Raw genomic sequence first — 23,551 nt, 5'->3', positions numbered from 1 at the left:
AGACAATTTGCAGTTGCCGTTTTTCAAAGGCGCTATGGCATTTCAGCAGCACAGCTGTGGATAACCTCCGTTCCCTTCGGAAGCGTTTGGAACGTGATGGGAATCATAATTCGACTATTTGATTATTCAATTATTATTGTTGTGTGACGTTGTACAAGTAAACAAGAGATGTTTTTTTCACATCCAGTGCATGAAAATGAAAATGCTTCATACTGAAAATACAAGTAGGATGGAAGATTCCGTTCCACAATTATGACTGTATAATTTGCGTTGACTTTAGCTTCCACTCGTGTTTAGTTTGGAAACAAAGGAAATGTACTAAAAGGAGGAAAGCACATACTGGAAAAGTCAACGGTTAAACTGAATACAATTTCAAGATAAAGGGAGGGAAGTTGAATTTAGAAATGTTTCCTTTAATTTTCGCTTCATTCATTTTTATTTCAGAAGAAAAATGTCACAGGTTGAACCTTAAGTACATACCTATATTTTAATCACCGTTATAGTTTGCTCTGTAGAATATAATTAATTAATCGTGTTTGTGAATAAATTAGGAATGAAAAAAGTTAAATGTAAGACGAATATGCCTGATTTTTCAATAGAAAACTTGTTGAGAACCGCTGACTTTGCACAGAACTTTTAAACTCTAACTTTTTGTCTGAAATAGGATTAAAAGGCTTAAATATGTAAATAAGCATCTTTTTAGATGAAATGTAAGAAATTTTGAAATGAAATGTTCATTGCATTCTCCTACCTTTGCCAGTTCTATTTTCATCAATAAAGTTTTTCGCCTAAATACTGAGAATTTATTGAGAGATGGAGATACAGAGTGTGTATACCAAAACCAAATTCGTACAACGTTTACGTAGTAGATTGGTGAATCATATTTCCTTGATATTTATAACAGATATATACTACACCAAATGTGCTAGATGGTCCTAGTTTAAAAACACGAATTAAATTGAATTAAAATTGTAGTATTTTTGCATTATAGGTTCATTTTCAAAAAATTTTAAATACAAATATCAAGACAAGAATTGTTTGGAAAAGTGCCATCTAGCGGTTTTCAGCAATACTGTCTGTGTTCTGTTATAGATATCTACCAGATAGTTACAGTTATCGAAATTTAACATTTAAAAAGGTTACGATGCTTAGAAAATAATCATTCTGTACTACAAGGAAATGTTACTTTATTTAAGGCATATTTATATAAAACCAAAATACGTACTTCTCAGTTCAAATTTATTTAATATTCCTTATTTGTGTGTTGCAGCGTATTTTTTAAATTAACGTGATATAATTAGCGATCATGTCTTTATTATTAAAATCAGTGAAGTGTTGATTTTTATGTTTTCAACTGTCATTTTCCTGTTCTAACTTTTAGGAAAAAAATATATATGTACAAATAAATAATACAAAAAAGAAAATTTTTATGAAGCTTATTTTCTGTTTCGATTTTTATGACGTTTAAATGTAAGCACAGTTTTCAAAGGCATTTCCATGGATTATTCATAACCTAAATTACGTGCAATTATGTATGCATTGTGCGTTAGATTGACACGGTTTTTAAGTTATAAAATCTATTCTAATGGAATACTAAGCTGTGAAAAGGAAAAGTGTGTTGAATCTGTGCTGCATCTTGAATAACGAACAATGAAAAGGGGTAACATTGACCTTGTTAATATTAATTAGCTGTTTGGTATTTGCCGCGTGGTATTTGAAAAACGTTAAAGCTTGCGAGGATACTGCTTACTTTCGATCATTAAAATGTCCGTTTTATTAGCGAGAAAAAAACTATAGAAAGGGAGATAAATATAATAATAGTAACTAAAAGTGATTCACGTATTTGGAATATTTTGAAAATTATTTGTTTCCATTAAATTTACTTCAGAAATACGGGGTGTTAACATTTCTTGCTGCTAAATACGAAATGTTTTCAAAAATACAACAAAAATTCGAAAGTGAGGCAAATTTAAATGAGAATTAAACTTTCGCTATTGAAAGAATTAGTTTAATGCTATCATGTACTGATTTCTAAACTTATATGATACTAAGGCTGTTTCGTCCGTCTGAGCCTACCAGACTGAACACATATGAAGTTAGCGTATACACTTCAGTAAACGTTGCCATGGCAACCGCACTCTATGTGGGCATATTACACATATATGAACACAAATGGGAGTGGGAGGAACATGCAGAACCAACTAGCATTAATGCGCTATTTTTCCCGAGTCTACAAGTCAGAAAATTCAACATTCATTTAAATTGATCTTTTATAACAATAGGTACACGGGGCACAGAGATGAGAGATTCAAAAGGTGTAATAACATTTTCAAAGCTCAGTTTCGTAAAATCTAGGAAACTCTGGACGTTCCAAATTTCATATCATTGTATTCGCATTGTACTCAGTCTATTGTGTCGTCTAATTCCATCATTCAGTGGGGATATCTTTAATATGGACAGAACCGGCATTTTTACTAGATGAGATTCCCAGGATTGTTTGCGGTGGACTCTCCTCTTCTGCTCGACGGCAAAGAGTAATGGACGTTTTGAGGTCTTCTATGAGTACCTGAAATATGGAAGCTTTTAGGAGCTTGTGTAGAGTACCCATGAATTTGGGAAGCTTCTGGGGCACTAGAACTAATAAAATGTATACAAATTTTTAACAACCTTTCGAATTGCAAAAATTTGTGATTTATTGATAAAATATTATTTACTATAAGAATGTGCAATTTATGATCTGTATTATGATCTATTTAAAATAAAGGTTATCAGAGCCCCTTACGAACGCCTATGATTGATCTATTTTCACAATAATTTGTAAAATCCATAGAGTTTTTCATTCGTGCACTTCATACCGAGTATAAAACAAATGGCTTTCATGGTTTAAGAAAAAAAACCAAAAGGAATTTTTTTTCAAGAGCTTGTATCTCTAAAAGGAAGCTTTTGGGAGAAAAAGTGTATACGGTACCGAAACCGGTCTGTGCCTGGTGGGTTAAACTGATGACGAACGACCCTAGCTGTTGCACTAGGTGTTGCGAGTATAATCCAATGCCGGTAGGGGCATATAGCCCTCGGAGTAGTTGTTTCCCGCAACACTGACAATTAAAAGAAAACATTGTCTTCGCCCTCTGTGGGTGGCAGTCGTGCAACAAGTACCTGCAATATAGCAGGTCGCTTCCTACTGTAGCCATTTGAATGGCACAGTTGGGACTCAGCACGACAGATGGAGCCATTTGCGCTCCCGCGTACGTTTTGAGCATCTGTTGTAGTTTGTTTCGTACTTGTGCATTTAAAAATTACAGAATTTTGAGTTTTGGTAAGCACCTAAATTATTTTTAATACGTATGATTATTTGGACGACGTGAATCTTGGGGTACTTTAATTACATATTTTTCAAATTCATAATTTGATTAAAAGTTCCCGATTTAAGAGATTCAGAATTACTAAAATTTAAGCTAAAATTTAATCACAACAGTATCGTGGTGTGCATCAGCTGTGTAACATTAGGTTAAGCGCTGTTGCCACGTTGTGATGAAACTCCCTAATATTAATACTCGCTGTATTTTGAAAACTGTTAATCTTACGCCCCTGTAATATACAACTTTTTTGTTCATTTATAATTACCCTATCTAATGCTGAAGTAATGGCAGTCAAAATTCTTACACCCGGTAGAGCGTATAGAAAGTAATTCTTTATATGTACTTTCAACAAATTCGCAGAAATCTTTTTCAACGTCAAAATCTAAATTGCTCAAAGAATATTTAAAGCAGTTCTGAAGAATGGGTGCATGACAATTATCTTTTAAAACATTACTATTTAAACTAAAATTGGTGAATAAGAAATAATTTTTCCTGAAATTTGCGTCCTTATTATCAGCATTTATAAATAAATGCTTGAAAGTGGCAAACCTAATTACAATAGTGATGGTTTCGCAACCTCAAACCTTTCATTGGCAGTTTCATCCGGATTTTCATAAAAATCAACTATGTATTTTAAAAGCAAATCCGTCATGCAGAGAAAAATATTGCAGGGATATAGGAAATAGAAAAACTAATTTTTTGTAATACAAATTCAGGAATACTAGCCACATACTTATATCATTACTATTATGTTTTTTTTGTTGCAGGCCTATAGCTGGCCACGCCAACTTATGTCCAAACAGCATCAGCACTAAACGCCAGGAACTAGAAATATTGCTGTCAACTGTCAAACATGAGATTCTTCACGCCCTAGGATTTTCCGTGAGCCTGTACGCCTTCTACAGGAATCAAACAGGGGAACCTTTGACACCTAGAAGTCCAGAAACCGGAAAGCCACCACTCAATGAATCGTAAGTTAACAAGTTTTTGTATACGAGACGCAATCCGATGTCAAATCCCTGGATTTAGCGCTCATTTTTACATATAAGTTTGCGTCTGAGATAGCTCCGCCCACAAACGTGCTTCAGGTGGACGCTATTCTAGCCGAATGCGTTTTTTCTCAAGCTCCCGCAGCACGCAAACTTATTTGTGTCGGTTTTGTACGTACCTACATGTAATCTACGTATTTAAAACTCAAACCAAAATTATCCAGACATCAACCGTGTCATCATGAAATGTTCAGGATTCGAGAAATATAATTTCGCGGAAATAACTAGTTATTATCGATACCAGCACTAATAATACCACAAATATTTTCCACCCAATCTTATTTTATAATTGCTGACAAGTGACCTTGTGCAATAACTAGAATTATTCTTTAAATTACGTCTGTAGAATTGTTTTATTATGCATTATTTAATAATTATAGCGAAGTGACATGCAGCGGTACTCATATTTTAGCGGAATGTTCAAAAATAGACTGCTGATGTCTACTTGTTCCCGTGGTTATGTTCTATTTAAGTCCCAGTATTCAAACCTATCCAGCAAGTAGCTTTGTCCAAAAGCTTCCTTGCCAACACTTCTCTCAGTTCTTTGGATTCCGGAAAGGGTTTTCCCAGGAGCGTCATTCAACTACGTGCAAATCCTGGGCACTAGCTGAGTCACATCCTCGACAGACCTGACTGTCTACAAGTCCTAGCTTGTATAGATCTTTCCTGAAGTGACAGTGTTCCATTATAAGTCCCGTCGCTTTCTTAAGTCGAATTTTATTCAAGCTCAGAAACTCATTCGTTCTTTTCTGCAGAGGACAATTCATAAATTCTTTCGAATGTATTTTCCTTGGCCTTGAAGTCCACTATTTTCTATGTTCTGAACTTGCCTTGTGTATGTCCAAAGCCTTAATTGTTGCTTGACTGTCAGAGAATATGTAACCTATGTGAGTTTATGTATATAACCTCTACGTACACTCTCTGCTAAACACGCCATTATCGCGAAAATTTAGAATTACAGTGGGATACCTCTCCAGACTGTAGCTTGCACTCCATTTGGTCCATCTGGTAAATCATACCAAGCTCCATCTTTCCATGGTATCTATCTTTTCCCCCCTATTTGCTCTGATCCTCTATTCGAGACTCGAATGGCTTATGGAAGTGAAACCTTGGAACATCCTAGATTTTACTATCGATGTATACATCCAGTATGACATCCTTGGCTTCAGTCCTCAGGTTTTACCGATTTACTTCCAAGTGTGAATTAGGGGTAAGCTTATCAGCCAGTATCAATCCGAATTCACTTTTCCTCTAATGTAGGTTTAGAGAGCCCAGTCACTTTTCTTCTCCTGGTGAAGGGTACTACGACCGTCTTGTCCAAGTTTACTGACATTGTTTGCCCCTTCCCCCAATCATTTATCCATTTCAGCCTCTTTCATGAGGTCTGAAACGATGATACTATGTTTCCTGACAATGAGAACGACTAAGTGTATAAAATCCCTTTGGATTGACAGTGCAGCCCCTGCTTACTGAAAGGGTAGCTGTTACCGTTTGGTTCTTCACCTTCCAGCTCCACAAAGTGGATGCGTTGTTACCAAAGTTGCTCTAAATTCAAGAATTCCATTAATATATTTTAGGATACCTCTGTTCCATTTATTTATTGTATTTGGATCATTTAAAATAGTCACGACTGACGAAATTGTATCTCTGTTAGATTGCAGACGTACCAGTGGAGTGAAAAGGTGATCAAATTGTTCACGAGACCGAGTTGGTTGGTGCGGTCCGGTTATATGAAGCGAGATGTGCACATGATGGTTACCCCAAACGTCGTGAAGGAGGCTAGGAATTATTTCGGCTGTCAAGAATTAGAGGGCGCCGAATTGGAGGATCAAGGGGAAGAGGGTACGGCTTTGACTCACTGGGAAAAGCGGGTTTTTGAGGTAAGAATAAAGCTAGGGTTGGGAGATACGCGGATTCTAACACAACCGGACTCACAATCAGAAGATATGTCGCAACAAAAAATGTTAGCGCTGTTTTCAATTTGCCATAGGCTTTTTAATGGTTGGTAGACAACACCATTGGAATTGTAAAACGTTAAAAATCGTTAAATTCTTACAGGAAAAGTTTTAAATATCGAACATTCGAAGTTATTATAAGTAACTAAACACATTAAATTTATTTGAAATCATTTATACGGGATGCTTTCTAAATCCTTGTCATAATTTCAGAACATTATTCCTTTAGACCACCGGTTTTCGAGATACAGGATGTTGAAGTTTTCAGCGACAGTGTGTAAAGAACTCCAATTAATTTAGCCAAAAGCTAATATCAGATGAACGATTGTCTTTTCCTATGTTATTAATGTAGGTCTAAGTACTAATATCCGATGAACAGTTTTCCACGTCACTAATAGGCTACAAAAGCCGAGCTCCGAGCATGAAAATATAGATGGATAAAGAGCGATAGTCCCGCTTGATCCTGCCCATCCGAGGTCATTTTTCCTGACAAGGATATGGGCGTGAAGAGGCAGTAGTGTTGATCGGCATTCCTCCGCACGAAGTAGGTCTCTGCCCCTTTCCTACCAAGGTACATTTCTCCTTTCCGCTTCCGTCTGGGAACAGAGCGTCGGTTTTCCCGCCTCTTTCTAGAGCTCCCATTACCCCTGCGTCCTGGGGCTGTGACAATAGATTGTCTGTTCCTTTTACAATGTTCGTACATTTTACAGTGCTTTAGTGCAATATACAAGGCGATTATTAGGGTTTGCCACAAATTGTAACAATAGAAAAAAATAATAATTTCTAGAAATTTTTTTCTATACACCAACACCAAACACTGCAAATGGATGACATCGCTATCCGCATAGCATTTTGCTCCATCTACACACGTGTGTGAAATGGAGTAAAAGTGGCCAAAAACAGACAAAAAACAATGTACCGGGGTTTTTATGATCGGAACTTTATTCCAAAGTTCAAAAATAACTCGACAGCAATTTTCAATTTGATCGAGAACACTTTTTAATGTAATTTGTGCGGGGTACAAAACTTTGTTTCTTTAGAACTTCTTTCGATTACCCACATTTCCTTGACAAATGTGAACTAAGTGTGTCCATCCCATGGTTATACCGTATTTAAGACCTTATTAATTTTGAATGTTTCATTAATCATACGTTTATCATTCACGTTTTGAACATATCGTATATTTCACTTGACTACAGCTTTGTTCTCTAAAAATATTAATTAAGTACACTTAAAGATACCTAATAGAATCTCCACCGTCCGTGAAAATAACAAATCGAATATAGAAGTTAAGAAAATACCTCGTAAAAGTGAAAGACACCCTACAAAATTCAGAGTTGAGACGAAGTTTCAGTATCATTAATTACGTTGAATTTCTAAGATTTCTCGAGTGGTTTTCAAAGTCTGTCATTTAATAGTAAGTAACTTATACTAGGAAAATGCTCAATTCAAATATTTGTTTTTAAATAGTTTTTGCTATTTTAACGCTACTGGAACACTGCGCTGTACACCTGCACCTAAATAAAAGTATCTCTAGTTTGTAGACGCGTGCAGTAGATATGTGTGTGTGTGTGTGTGTGTGTGTGTGTGTGTGTGTGTGTGTAGATGTGTGTATGTAGATGTGTGATAGATACGTGTGCGTGTAGATGTGTGTTGGTGTGTGTGATTCTAGACGTGTGTATGTGTAGATGTGTAGAATAAAGGCATCTCCTTAAATAAGTTCCGAAAAATAGCAGCGCACCTGATTTTGATTTCCTTCCACTTAATCAGTGATTCTCAAAATGTACATGTGAATGGGTGGATTTTAGACTAATGATATATCTATAAATTTGTAACGTGTAAAAATTTTCACTGGTCGATCAATAGGTTTTATTTTCTCCCCCTTTTTAAAAGTATAGCAGTTGAAATTATGTGCCGTAATTTATCGATAAACAATTTACTATAGAAAATAAAAAATTTGATTAACTTTTCGAGGAGTTCCGATGGGAACTTGCTGAAGAGCGTCTAACTTTTGAACATTTCTTGTCCTGTTATTCCATTAATAAATCACTAGTTCGCGATTTCAATTGTTAAAATCGCTGCAACTTCTAAACGAATGGAAGCGAGACATATGTTTAAAGAACATTTTATTCTAGAAATTAGATTTGCTGATTTGCTATTCGACATTTCGAGAGACATATCGCCCCCTTCTTCAGAGGAACATAATTTATTTGATGATATCATTAGTCACAATCATCATCAAACAACAGCATAAGTTTTTTTTCTAGAATGAGGCCATGACTGGGACGCACACCCAGAACCCTATAATTTCACGAATTACTCTGGCGTTAATGGAAGATACAGGGTGGTACATTGCTAACTACTCGATGGCGGGTGAAATGTCCTGGGGGCGGGGTTTGGGGTGTGACTTCGTCATGAAGAGTTGCAAGGATTGGATCACCCAAAAGTCGGCAAGGTATTTAGAACGATAAAATATCTTTGCTATTTGTAACTGTCGGATTCTGTATCGTTTTCTTGAAAAACGAGCTTAAAATGTTTTGCGTGCAAAAATTTTGCACATTGTTTTCACACTGTGAAAACTAAATTAAAAAAGTGAAAAAAAATACTCTAAATTTTATCGAAATTAGGGATACTGCAAAAATTATTTCGAATTCAATCATTTTTTATATCACATACTGTACATGTGTTCTTAAAAAAAATTAACTTCTAAAAAATTTTGCAAAAAAATATTTTGAATCCCAAAATTAATTAATTAATATACAGCTTTTCACACATATCGCAGCATGTATCCCACAGTGAAAAAAAAAGTTTTTACAGACGATTTGCGGCAAGCTCGAAACATTGGTTGCTGGAATTTTTTAATATTCAATAACAACCTTATTCCGATTTCGGCACTAGTAAATAGAATTAAATATCTTGCACACTGGTACGTAAAATAAATTGTTCATTTATAACGTATATTTTTGGGTAATATACACTAAAACAGTAGGGCAAAAATGTTTCCTCTTCCGATCGTTTCGGGTGACATATTTATAATTAATCCATCGATTCTGGATTTAGAGGTAGTTCCATCCACCCGTTCTGCAATAAAGTTAAGCGAGATCCTCTACAAACGGAATGCACTGACGATCGCACATCTGTGGCCCTCTGCAATCTCGTCGAACATAAACAACTGCTACCTAAACTTTATCAGGTAAGATGTTTTTACTCCAGTTTTGAAAGTCGTATTTCCTTTTATTGTTTCATTACGACCGTTTTGATTACAGGGTGTTGACGACCTTAGAGATTTATTTTTTGCGGGAGATAGGTATTGGTAGAAGAAGCCGATTGTCAAGAATTTGCGGATTCTCACTGTTCGATTTTTTTTGAGCAACTAAAATCGAATCAACTTTTTGTTCTCACTATTCAACTGAATTGCATCTAATCGATACTTATTTCTCGTTTACTGATTGAAGAACTGAAAAAAAAAACAGTATGGAGTTTATACAATGTATTTCAACATTGTTGCCATACCCAACCTCAAAAATAACAAGTAGATTGCAGAATGCACCACAAAATACTCAAATACGTTTCAAATCGTCTGAAAACCAAACTCGTCAGTTTAACGATATAGTTAATCTTTAGTGGAATCAATCTAACTGGACTGACAGAAGCCGAAATACGTGGTTTGGTCTTCAAGTGAGGAGAAAAACTCTAAGTAGCATGGAAAACTTTATTCTACTAATTTCGCTGGTAACACGAGACACAACCGAGCAGGAACTAGGCTTCAAGACTTCCGGTCCGTGCCTCGAAATGTTTTCGGTTTTATCCTTGTCCCCTGGTACCTACTTTCTTTACCTTATCCTAATTAACACTTATCCGGGTCATTGCCTACTCGGTTTGTGCTTATGTACCCTAATAAACAACAACTAATTTATGTTTACAGCCTACTTATTCTAATCTCATTTGCTAAATACATTTATTTGGGATAATCTCGGATAATTCAAAGTATAATTTATATGGCTCGTAAATTGCCAGAAAGCAAAATATATTTATTCGGGCAGGTACTAAATGTAATTGTAGCGTACCGCTACAACAGCAATATTCATTATATTTTATTAGTTGAGCACTAAAATCGAATCGTAAGAGCGCGCCTTTAGTAAAAGTTCCGTTGAAGCTGGCAACATCTAATACTCATCGTGACGTGTCATTCCCTCTCCAGTAGATCTTAAGATAAATCTATCTCGTTGAAAAATAACGTTCAAGTTTGTAAACACCTAGTATATTTTAAGATGCAAGTGAACGATTACCAAAAAAACACCTCAAATGTAATTAATGCTACGAATAAGTATCTTGGAAGATATAAAATTGAACTGTCGTGTAGACGTTGAGGCAGACAACATCAAAAGGAAGTCTTTAATAACTTACTTCGTAACAGACTGAAAAACTTGAAGTTCCTTTTGTTGCAGCAGCTTATTAAATATTAGTCGCTCGCATCTCCTTAATACACCTATTGTTGCAGAACTTCGATTACATCCAGTACGTAGGGACCGGAAATGAAGGATATTACGGGGGATCAGTGTCGCTAGCCGATTATTGTCCTTACATTCAAGAGTTCACTTGGCGGTCGAGGAACGTCATCGTGAGGGGGTCCCATTGCCAATACGCCGAAAATAATCCTAGTAAGTATCCAAAATTCGAAAAAATTGTTAAAATCGTTAATATTTTGACGTTTTAGGACACCCTCAATAAGGGGAACCCTTTTGTTTAATCGATCTTGTTTTTTTCAGAGCCCGACAAAAATTTTGCTTTGGAGAAATACGGGGACAACTCGCTTTGCTTTGAACACACGAATCAAATGTGGGAGGAACGGTCTTGCCGGCAAATGAGACAGTGGCAGCACTGGGGGTCGGGTTGCTACAACTACCGGTGCCAAAATGGCCGTTTACATATATTGGTGAGTCTTACTTAATGTCTGTCTTGATTAAACCACAGCATATGTAGACCTGCAAATAGCGGATATCGTAAGATGTGTATGTATTTAAAAATTTTACAGTTTGAAAAGCGTATTCGATAAAATCACATTGGGTGAAAATGATGTACGGCTTTTGCAATATTTCCTACAGTTGTTTCTATGGATTCTCTAAAACACAAACAAATACGTAATCTATGCAGTGCGGAACAGCCAAATGCAATAAATTCAGTATCTCAATTATGCATGTATATAAAACATCCCGAGACACGTCGATTTTGGATTCTGAAATGACATCCTGCTACGTAAAAATTTCATCCCTAAATTCAACACCCTTCGAGTTGCAGTTGCAACCCCTAAATTTTTAAATGGAAGTAGGGTTTGTGCTACCTCATTTGAAAGGTATTTGCATTCTCTATTCTAAAATGCTATGGTTTTCATATTTATTGTAAAAATTAATGGTTAATCGTTACTACAAACTTATAGCGTTTTGTTCTTGCAGGCTAGCAAAAATAATTTCAGTGTTCTTTCTCAACATTTTCAATTAAAAAGAAGACATAAAAACTTAACAAAATTCCTCATGGCATTGCCAGTTATATTGAAAACTCCGTAGCTACTTGCTATTTAATTGACAGCAATAAATAGTTGTCAGTGTTTCACGTATTGTTTGAGTTTTGCTAACTGCAATTCCTAACATCAGTACCCCAAATTAATAATTTTAGTATTTTTAAATTATTTAAATTACTTCCTGCGCAAGAAAAAATTTCTTGTTGCGACCCTGATCAGCGCTTTTCCATCCAATGACACCGAAAACGGTTAAACGAGATCAAAGCGCTGACAACGTAATGAAACTGCTAGTTTACATACGCTGTAATTAAACTGTGTTTTAACTGCAGTTCTTTGTATTTGGAAGTACATACTTGATTTCAGCATTCAAAAAAACTATTCATTTGGATAAAATGATGTGAAAAATTTATGTCGGCGCGAATCATAGAATTGATTGTATATTAAAAAAATTAAATAAAAAACATTTGATTTTTCATTTGCTACCCATCCTCATCCCTCGCGACGAATTCCTCACGATTTATCCAGATCGACTGCTTTCTACCGAGATATTGGAATATGTTGTCACGTATTTACTTTAAGAATTTTTCTGTTACAGGTAGGGAATTATTCGTATGAATGTTTCCATGCAAACCAGGAAATTTCGATAAGAATTATTAGTAACGGATGGCTGCACAGAGGTGCTATTGTATGTCCTCCATGTAGAGAAATATGTGCCGTAAGTACCACTTTTTTCTCTAAACCTCCTTGGTAAAGCGTGTCTGTCTTTGAATAAATAAAAATAATAATAAATATTTTTTGACGTAATATCGGTAGTCAAAAGATTAAATAAAAAAAACTTCTCACCAATAAGGACTCTACGGCATGAACGCAAAACTTACGTTACAGCGTACCGGCTTTGTTATACGTATCGAATTAATGTTTTGAGAAGTTTTGAAATCAATAGGAATTACTTAATTATACAGGGTGATTATTTGAATATGGCAAAAATAAGTATATATGTCTCTACCGGAAAATCTTCATTACGCGCAAAATGAAACAAAAGTACATTTTTGCATCATTTTTCCGACAGTAAACGCCCACAAGTCAACGTGAAATATATACAGGGTGTTTTGGAAGAACGAACCGCAAAGAAATAAATAGAATATACATTTTTTTAATTCTCGCTCACCATTTTGATGCGACGAAAACTTTTTTGGGATCGCTGACTTCACCCATTGCTGTTTCCATAGGGAAAACAAACAATTGCTTATCTTTCTCAGTAAATTACACAGTCCCACAATAAAAAAGTATCGGATCTGGTATTCAGACTCGTGTATTTCCATGTATTTTTTCCGCTGAATCCGAATCTGCCTTCAGATTTAGCCCAACGGGTCTGAGTTTTCGGGAAAATTAAAAAACAGGTCAAAATTCACAAAAAACGTAATTTACGATCGACGAAAGTTATAAAAAATCAAATTATTCTACCAGCTCACTAGACGTATGATTTTTCACTCGTTTAATTCGAATTTATTATTTCAGTGCAGTTTCATTCAAAAAAAGAAAATAGATTAAAAACGCCATTTTCATGGCATAATTCGTGTTGCAGAGTTCTGCATCCATCTTTTTATCACCCTTTATTTGCAGATATTATTTTATTCTATTATATTATTATATTCTAGCTATTAGCCTTGTTTATGTCTGTCAGTTTAGCGGATGAATCTGGCAACAAGTTAAAAGTTGGAGAAGATGCCATTAGAATACAAAAAAACAGAATTAATAAACTCGTTCTGCTCTGAAGTTTTACATAACCTGTCTGATAACTCACCCTGTATATCTGCCAATATACCTTGCATCCTACGTTTTAAATTGTATCTCCCAATTTCCGTGACGCCTCTGTGTACAAGTAGAGTGTACAATAAACACGCGGGGAACTTCATAACAGGCATACATGTATCCATTAAATTTGCAAGCTTAAAATTGAAGCTGAAATACAAACAAATATGAGGGGAAACATTTAACATATATGGATAACAGCTATTTTGTTTGTTGAAAACGTGAAATGTTTTGTTCTCATATATCACATGCAGAGAGTGAATATATCATATTACCTTCCCTAAACATATCTTGTTTACTGAATGCGGAGTTTCTGAACTTTTGTTCATTTTGTGCTTTTGGAATATTTCCGTGAAAATTTAACATACCTGATGTTTTCTCGCTTTTAAAGTTGTATTTTTTTTTTAACGATATTGATTACAATTTTTATTAACTTCATTAAATCGCGGCTTCATTAGCAGTTTTAAAAGTTGTGATGTTGAATATAACGTTTTCATGTTGGTATTTATTTATTGAAACGAATAAAGGAATCAATGATGTAAACTGGCACGTCGTGTTTAGCACCTTCATTATATTCGCAACAAAGTTAGCGCGAACTTGCTTATTCGTCAATTTGGAGCCTCATTAAAGATTCATACATTAAATTAATTTGAATTTCCTCGTGAAATTCTGTTAGGTACGTATAAATATTAGGCTTTGGATTATGAAAAACCCTTTAATTTCTGATTCTGGGGCGACATCCAAAGTGCTCGTTTCAAAGATCTAAAATTACCGAAAATAATTGTGCTTAGAAAAATTAGAAAAATATGGAAAATTAGGAACTTTTATTACAATATATACAGGGTGTAAGAAGTTTGACTGTCGTTACTTCAGCATGACATAGAGTAATCATAAATGAACAAAAAAGTTTTATATTACAGGGGCGTAAGATTAACAGTTTTCAAAATACAGCGAGTATTAATAATGGGGAGTTTCATCACAACGTGACAACAGCGCTTAACCTAATGTTACACAGCTGATACACACCACGTGTGCACGCGGCAGACTTGTCCTATGGAATAACAAAAATGTAAACAACTATTATTGTGAAACATTCAGTAAATTTCAAGACAATTGTTTTCTAGTTTTTAAATAAATAAAATAAAATGTATCGATTTTGTAGTATGAAGTTAGTGTTGGGCTCAAATTTTAGCTCGAATTTTAGTAAGTATGAATCTTTTAAAACGGGAACTTTTAATCAAATTATGAATTTGAAAAATATGTGATTAACTTAACAAAAAGCAAACTTCAGTAATTTTTAAACGCACAAGTACAAAACAAACTACAACATATGCTCAAAATGTCCACCACCATTTTCGATGCACGCACGACATCTTCGAATCCAATTTTTCTCGCACTCGCTGAAAAACACCTCAAGAAAATGAAATGGTGGTACGCAAAAAACACTCATACACGGTCCAATTCCAGATACTGGATTGTTGGACACTTTAGTACCTCGTGTTAACGGCCGCGCCGTTGTCACATTGCTCGATATGAATTTTAAATTTATTACAACGCTAATTATTTTTTAGAATTAAGCATGAAGAAGTTCAAAAAAGTGATAAACATTGTATTTTATGGTATTGTGTGCACGCAATTATGTCAATATTCCTTAATTAATCGAACTTTTCTACATCAAGTTGGAGATTTTGATCATTTTTTTCTCGGAAATTAGGACCCATGTCATATTTTTGTTTATTTTAGTGTATTCTATCGTCTGCTAAAATTAAGGCAGTCAAACTTCTAACACCCTGTATAAAGAGTTCTATCTAAGCATTAGATATGTGCCCAAATGACTCGGTCAGACAAAAAGTCTGAATATTTTCTTTTAAGTCTATTTACAAAGTGTTTTTTTCTGAACCCACTTTTTAGTTTGTTTTTATGTCGAATTTTGGTTAAAGTAATGGTTAAAGCGAAATACTTTTAATAATGCGATGATTATAAAAATACAATAAATACGTTTTATAAATATCAAACAATTATATTTGTGTCTATTTTTTTCTACAGGGTGATTCTGTTATAATAGCATTAATTTTAGGGGAATATAGGGAAAAATGAGTAGAATACGAATACGCTATTAAAAAAAAATTGAAAGGCACATTTATGCTGAAAAAAAATATTTTCAAATCATTATTTACCTCTTTTCGCGCCGCTCCTGACCGCTGACCCACAAAGGTTTATCAAGAGTGAATCTTGACCTACCGTATTGTTCGATCACTAACCCAACTTTAATATTGTTAACGTTTTCACTATTTTATAATCGAATATGAGTTTTTAGTATTAATTATTCAGTTTGTAGTACAGAAATACGTACTACAAACTGAATAATTGTTGAGAATTTTATATCAGATAGAGTTTTCATCTTTTTCGCAGAAAGAGTTCGCTGCAAGGCAGGAGTCTTGCAAAATCGGTGACGAACATCCCCCTTCCACCGCTTACCCGAGGGATGAACTGCAGTGTGGATCTTCAATTACCCAAGCAAGTAGCGCCGCACTTGTAGCTTATTTAATTTTGTCGATCGTCATCTGAAATTTGTTTTAAATAGACTATTATTTATGTTTGTTTACCCTAATAGCTCAGCCTGTGTCATACTGAGATTTAGATAGTTTATAGTAATAGGACATCACACTGTGTCATGACTGATTTTTTTAAATAAACGACCTAAATCTCAGCCTCCTCTTACGAGTCACTATAAATAGGAAGAGTAGGGAGGATAAGTGTAACTAAATTTACACTATAATGGATTGGAAATTTGTCTTTCTATAATAATGCTATATCCCACTTTAAACAACAAGAGAGGAACAGTGCGAGTAATCGTATTTTTATATTTCGCCTTAAAAAAATTGCGCTATTTTTTATTTTTTTATTGAAAAAAAAAGAGGACTATATGTTTTTATATCTTTTCAAATTATTGCTAAAATGTGCGTGATAGTAAATGTTGAATTTTTAAAGGTTTAATAGGAATGTTCTGTCAAATTAAGGAAATAGTATTATTATAAGAAAATATGCGTGAGATATTTTTTTATCAGTTTAAAGATTAAGAAGTTTTATCCAATTTTTCGGAAAGCTTGCCGGCAGCATTTTTTTCTGGGGAGGTAAGATGTAGAAATGCAACAAAATATTACCACAACTAATTAAAAATAATCTCAATAAAATATGAAAATACTCGTCGAACTTGCTACATTCATTCATTTTTTATTATTTGTTTGCGTTGTGGACCGCAAGAATCGGTTGAAATATTATTTTTGACGGTAGAAAGTAGTTTTGTGTAGATGGAAATTAGTTTTGATGACGCCGTCACCTTCAGTTATTCTGAATGTCTGGATTTTAATGCGTATAATTATTTGTTTATGTGTTTACATATACAGAGTGTACCGGTATTAGTATAAAACATATTGGCGTACGGTATTTTATGGTTAGGAATATTTTGAGTAATATCACAGACAATATAGCTTATCGCCACAGACTGTGTGTTAAATGATGGAAATTGGTAGCCTAAAATGGATGCAGGCTCTTGTTAGCAGGCGTTCCGCTATAAAATTTAGCGTGGTAACTCTTCTACTTGGTAATAGGCGGCAGTTCTAGCGGTGGCTTTGTTGCCAACTGATAACTGCCAATTAATTATGTAATTAAAGAGATATGGAACTTATCTTTTGTTTGGTAAATCACATTTGTGATAAAATGCTAAATAAAATAAATCAAGTTAGAATTAAAACTATGAATTTACCTAATTAATTGTTAAAAAAAATTGCATTATACGGATTGTGTATCCTTAGATGGGTACTGCTCTCTTATTGTTAATTTCTTTAGTTAGGTACAATAATTATTGATACAAGTGTTGCATATCATGGGTGCCATTGGTAGTGCTCATATTTGTGACACAAGGTGTTCAAAAAAATTAACACAATGTAAAATGGCTGGAATCTTAAGGAGTAGTGGAATACGGAATTTATTTAAAAAAACAACAAATCATCAATCAATGATCCCTTACAGAGATAAGATAATGCGTTCGCTACTGCTGTTGCAATTTTTGAGTAACTTTTTTATTTTTCGACATACGGACTTCGGACCTTTTCCATTGAACGCAGAACGGACAATCGGAACCGGGATGAGGGGGAAATTTTTTAAATTATTTTTTCGATTCAACGCATCGTTTCCGAGTTATACGGCCTTTTTGCTATATGACGTCGCATATTTCTTGTTTCCAAAATTTATGTTCGACATACGAACTTCGGATCTTTTGCATTCAACGCAGAACGGACAATCAGAACCAGAGGTGCGGGGGAGATTTTTTCAATTATTTTTTCGATTCAACGCGGCGTTTCCGAGTTATAAGACATTTTTTACTGTATCATCTCACCACACCTCTTGTTTCCGAAATTTATTTTTCACATAAGGACTTCGGACCTTTTGCATTCAACGCGGTAGGGACAATCAGGACCAGGGGTGTCGGGAGATTTTTGAAATTATTTCTTCAATTCAATGCACCGTTTCCAAGTTATAAACACTTTTTTATTCTATGATGTCACACACCGTTGGTCCCGATTTTCTTTTTTTAGACATGCGGACTTTGGACGTTTTTCATTCGATCACCAATCAGAACCATGGGAGATTTTTTAATATTTCGAGTATTTCCGAGGTACAAGCAAATACTGTTTTTTTTCTTTCATATATTGTGACACCCTCACCCACCGAGTGCTCTACTCAGAACCAAGGGGAGATTTGTTTATATTTCCAGCCATTTCCGAGTTACGAGCAAAAACCGTTTTTTTTCGAATGCATTGTGACGTCATAGCTCGATGATGAAGGCTAAAAAGGCTCCCTTCCTAGGTGTCCTGAAGATGCTGGGGAAGCCCTAGAAACTCCAGCAGAGAGAGATAGACAGAGAGAGAAAAGCCCTCTATGAGGATAAAGTCACTCTGTCTCTCTCGCACATAATCAGACAAAAACCACAGAAACGAACCTTCCTTTAAAAATACATGGGATTTATCCATTATTAAAATAATTTTATTTAAAAAATTAAAAAAAAAAATAAAATGGCTTATTCTGATGACGAAAACAAAACATAATTAAACTGTATTATTCAAATAACAATATTGTGCAAAAGTTCTTCAGGAATATCGGCAAATTTATTTTGGAGCACGATCCCGTCAACGAACACTAAAAAATATTATCAGAAACCTTAGGTGCCCAGAAAACAGCCCTGATCTCAGTCCTTTAGACATATTTTTGTGGGGACACTTCAACAAAATATTTATTAAAGACCTCAAAATTTACAAGTATTGAAAGAAAAAATACAGGACAAAATGTTTGAAAATTCTGAATTTGTTTTTAAAGCAATAAATAGTAGTATTCTCCTTATGTTGCTGTAAAGGTTAGTTATAAAAATCGTTGTTTGTTATTTCAATAAGGATGAATTTAAATTTTTTTAATGATTTTTTTACTTTCAATATATATTTTATGCCAGCAAATTTTGATGTCAAAAGAAATAAAGGAAAAGTCGTACATTTATATTTAGTTTTTTTTCTATCTTTAATTATTAAACCTATAAGTGGATGTCAAAATACAAACAAAAATCCTGTACCTACATTCCGCGACGTATTAATAATCCACCTTGTATATTAAATAAATTTCTCATAAAATATTAAAAAATGTATATTAACAAGCTGTTTAAAATATTATTACGAATTTTGTTTATTTGGAAATATATTTTCTGCAGTATTCAATAACAAAAAATTAAAATAGTAGCTAATTAACCAAATTATGATTAAATAACCGCTGCAGAATATACGATCGTCTATGTTGACTACATAGGTACCTATTCGTTCATTCTTTAAAATATTTTTATCAATATATACATTTAAGTAAATACAGTAACGCAAAAAACAGGCATTGATAAAAATGTGTACAAAATAAATCCGTAAGTACACGTGACAGCATTGCCAAACCGTCGTTTATATGTTGCTGGGATACACGTAAGAATGCGGGCCGCTGCATTTGATTCTTCCTAAAATTCTGCTGGTGGTGAACTCTATCGGCAATTCGGAAATTTAAAACTGCTGGCCTATTCCAGTAGCGGTCTGTGGCGATAGCTATTTTGTCTGTGGTAATATTATGTAATACTTTTATACACAATTCTTGGTGATTTGCTGCATCTATGCCCCCTCATATATGCACACGCGTGCTACTTTTTACCAGTACCGATGTGTATGTAGGTTTATCACTTTGTGGTACTAAATCTAACGGCCTAAAATATCCGAATATAAAAGAAACGTAAATGTGAAAGCGCAAAAAAAATTATTTCCAAAAAATTTGAATTAGTTGTGAAAATTAATGGTGTCTTAAATGTTTTCTTAGTAGGTTTAGAACTACATATTTGAAATATAGAGGGTCGGAAAGTCCCCATGGTTCATCGGCCGTTACGTGAGAGCGATAAAGTAAGTCATAGAAATCCGTGCGATAGAGAAAGATGACTATAACGAAGGCGTCTAATAGTCATCGCCCATTTCGCCCTTCCACAAATAAGAAGTGGATCTTATTTGTGGAAGGGCGGAATGGGCGGTGACTATTAGACGCTTTCATTATAGCCATCTTTGTCTATCGCACGGATTTCTATTACTTTCTTTATCGCTCTCACGTAACGGCCGATAACCATGGGGACTTTCCGACCCTGTATTTAAAAATTTAAAAGTATAATTGTTATAAACTGTTTTAGTATATAAAATTCATTCATGTAAGGAATATTTCACTGGTAAATGTATGTGTGTACTATTTGATGTATTGTATTGTGTTGCTTGTTGTTTTAATGAATAAGTATCAATGACAGTACTATTTTATTGGATTGCATGTAATGTGTATATGTTTATGTTTGTCTCTCCAAAATATTTAGAAAAAAGCTTGTATTTTACAGTATCAGTTTATATAGTTTCAAACTATGATTTTTTAAATTTTAGTATTTTTTAAAAATTGTTGCATTGAGATTTTGTAAATATATTTATTTAATAAAGTGCAACTAACTATACCGGGTGTTTAACAGAAGATTAATTTGTTATTTTTGTAGAGTGGAAAATTTTGATCCAGCACCCAATATATAAAATATCAATTTCTTAACCTCAAACCTCTTTGAGAGCATATCCTTGTAGTGGTTTAATTAAAACTAAACAAACAATAACTAATTTTCACTTTATATTCCGAAATTGATAAAGGCTGTGTACAAAATTATTACTAATAGTAATAGTTATTTAACATTCTTAGTATTTTTTAAGTATGTCTGTACGGTATGAAGGGTATCCTAAAGAGATTTCTGTAACAAGAAAAATGTTAGTTATGAACTAAATGTGCTCTTTATGATACTCTGGTTATTGTAACGTCCTGTATATTTATTATGAATTAATTATAGTATTTTATTATTGTATTATTTCGTTTATAACTTATGTATTATGAGGTAAAATTACAATAAAGTTTACTTTATTTACACGGTTCTTCTCCAATGATTTATTTACCGCATTCGGGATTTTTTCAGTAAAGTAAAAGAAACAGTTCCTTTAAAATATCGGAATATACATTTGAGAAAAATATTCCTCTAAATTGAACATCATATCCATAATTCGCACATAAAATATTTGCTATAAGTAGTGGGGCGTGTTCTAATTTTTTAAGTACATCAAAAGAAGCAAATAGGTTAGTCTCGGATTTCAATGACCTTTTCAAGAATTATCTCAAACTCATGCAAAACTTTTTTTTCATGGTAAATCTCTTTGGTACGGCCGCCTCAAGTTAACCCTGTTTTCTGCTGGCTGACATTTCAACTTTGAAAAAAGTAGACTTGTCGCAAACCGAGGACACTGTCTCGAACAACACAGGGCCCCAGCGCGACGATGCAAGGAGCGTGTCGCGGAACGAAAATTTTCACCTCGCTTTTCAAAATTCCGCTGTCAGCGTCGCGCCCAAAAACGCTTCAGCCAACAACACCGCATAAGATCGATGTTGTCCGCAGGAACATCGAGGAGAAGGTCGAAAACTGACGAAACTCGAACCGAACGGAAACCAAATAACAACGACAAACCCATAGAGGCCAATCCAGGAAGATGTTATGTTCCAGAAGGCTCGGAAATGGTCAAAACGGCAGAGCCGGAAAGTGGAAATGGTGCCGACCTAAACCGGACCGCTCAAGAGAGCCACCAGCGGAGATACCCTTGCCTGTGTCCGAACGTCAACCCTGGACATCGGCAGTTTAGTAACCAGTGCTTGCAGCCTGCAGCACGATCTTTTTACAACTTACATGGAAATGTCTCTAATCTATTGTAAACCATGCTTAAAAGTCAACAATAAAGCATAAAATTATAAAATTCTATATTTCAGTAATAGTCTCTCTAAAAAAGAGCCACACGAGCTCAAAGCTCACACAGCTCCTCAATACCCGTATACCATAATAATGGGCAGAGTTTCATATCCAGCACTTAGACTAGTAAGGGAGGAGAGGGGTGCAGGGAAGATTCCATAGGCGTACTACTTGAAAAGGGGTCAACAGAAAATTATAAGAAATATCCATATCCTCATGATAGTCTGCTGTTCGTCGTGATTCAAAACCAAGTAAACGCTGTTCCAAAAATCCTGCTGTACTTCCAATATGCGCTATTATTGGGCGCCGCCCTTTTCCAGAAAATTTTGATCCTGTTAGATAGCAGCCTGAATTTTTTTATTGTCGCAAGCTAATTTTTAAAATACCATCCATATATTGTTGTGCGAATCGCATATTTTGTGTCATCAATATCTATATTTTTCCTTCCGCGAGTTTCTACCCTTTTCCGTTTCGCAGTCGAGTCTTCTTTGCTGCTCCTTATTGCACGATATACACTTGCCACCGACACTCATGTTAATGAACTGAACATCAACTGCACCACTTACATTTATATTTTGGTTTCGCGCTATAAGCCCTTCATACACGTTTTTTATCTGATATTCCTGCCTTGTTAGAAGAGGGTTCTTACCATTACGTGAACACGCTGTAGAGTTTGAATTAAGCTCCATTCTAATAAATTAATTACAATCACAATTAAATTAACGGAAAGATATACTCGGACTTCTGCCTCGCGTACGCTTATTTGCCTGTGCCGACAGAATAACCCGGAACCGAATAGACGCAACCCAATTGACGTCACGCACCAAACATCAATGAGAGTCTAGAATTTGCTTCAGCAGAAGAATATCTGGTGCACGCCAAACGAAGCCCAATTGACGTCACGCACCAAAAACCAATGAAAATCTACAATTTGTTGCAGCGGAAGAATTCCTAAAACTGTGCAGTATCGAGTGCTCTGGGAGAATGCGTAACGCACAATTTTTTACAAACGGCTCGTACTTCTCTTTGTGTTGACTGCTGAAAATGGTGAGCCGGATTAAAGATGAAATCACTGCCTATTATTTTGGTATCTGACTGTAGATCCGTCCTACAGCTCTAAAGCTGCCACACACTAGCCCTCCCACGAGGCACAATGAATAAAATTCCTAAAGCTTGCAGGCACTCTACGGCGGGCTTAAATTACAATTATAAACTGATGTGCTCCTTAAAACCAAAGTACAAAACAGTCTATGATCAGTTGAAATCCTCAAAAGTCAAACCTTGAACTCTAAAAGCAATTGAAATGCCCAAGTGCGTCTTCGAACCCAAATTAGAGAGTGGACCATTATCTTGAAGCCAATTACGACATGCTAAAGGATGATAAGATGGGCAAATCCTAGGAACAAATCGAGATTCGCAGCCAATCTTGCTGTTGGGCGACATGGCGCCCAACGTGGGGCCCTGTTTCTCGATAAGTC

The 23,551-nt window shown here is 34.9% G+C and overlaps 1 protein-coding gene across 1 annotated transcript in view; it reads left to right on the top strand.

Moving 5' to 3' along the window:
• LOC108906290 (leishmanolysin-like peptidase) overlaps positions 1–17,337 on the top strand; it is an 81,723-nt gene extending 64,386 nt beyond the window's left edge. Inside the window, exons 6-13 of the mRNA XM_023454107.1 lie at positions 4,127–4,330; positions 6,063–6,288; positions 8,631–8,818; positions 9,424–9,556; positions 10,865–11,024; positions 11,133–11,299; positions 12,477–12,596; positions 16,106–17,337. Coding sequence (XP_023309875.1) covers positions 4,127–4,330; positions 6,063–6,288; positions 8,631–8,818; positions 9,424–9,556; positions 10,865–11,024; positions 11,133–11,299; positions 12,477–12,596; positions 16,106–16,261 — 1,354 coding nt within the window. The 3' untranslated portion in view covers positions 16,262–17,337. The remainder of the gene's footprint in view (positions 1–4,126; positions 4,331–6,062; positions 6,289–8,630; positions 8,819–9,423; positions 9,557–10,864; positions 11,025–11,132; positions 11,300–12,476; positions 12,597–16,105) is intronic.
• Positions 17,338–23,551: the final 6,214 nt, after the last annotated feature.

The sequence above is a fragment of the Anoplophora glabripennis genome, unplaced genomic scaffold, assembly GCF_000390285.2.
Source record: "Anoplophora glabripennis isolate ALB-LARVAE unplaced genomic scaffold, Agla_2.0 scaffold32, whole genome shotgun sequence".
Lineage (NCBI taxonomy): Eukaryota > Metazoa > Arthropoda > Insecta > Coleoptera > Cerambycidae > Anoplophora > Anoplophora glabripennis.
The sequence above is the reverse complement of the archived record's forward strand: the minus strand, read 5'-3'. Positions and strand labels throughout refer to the sequence as shown.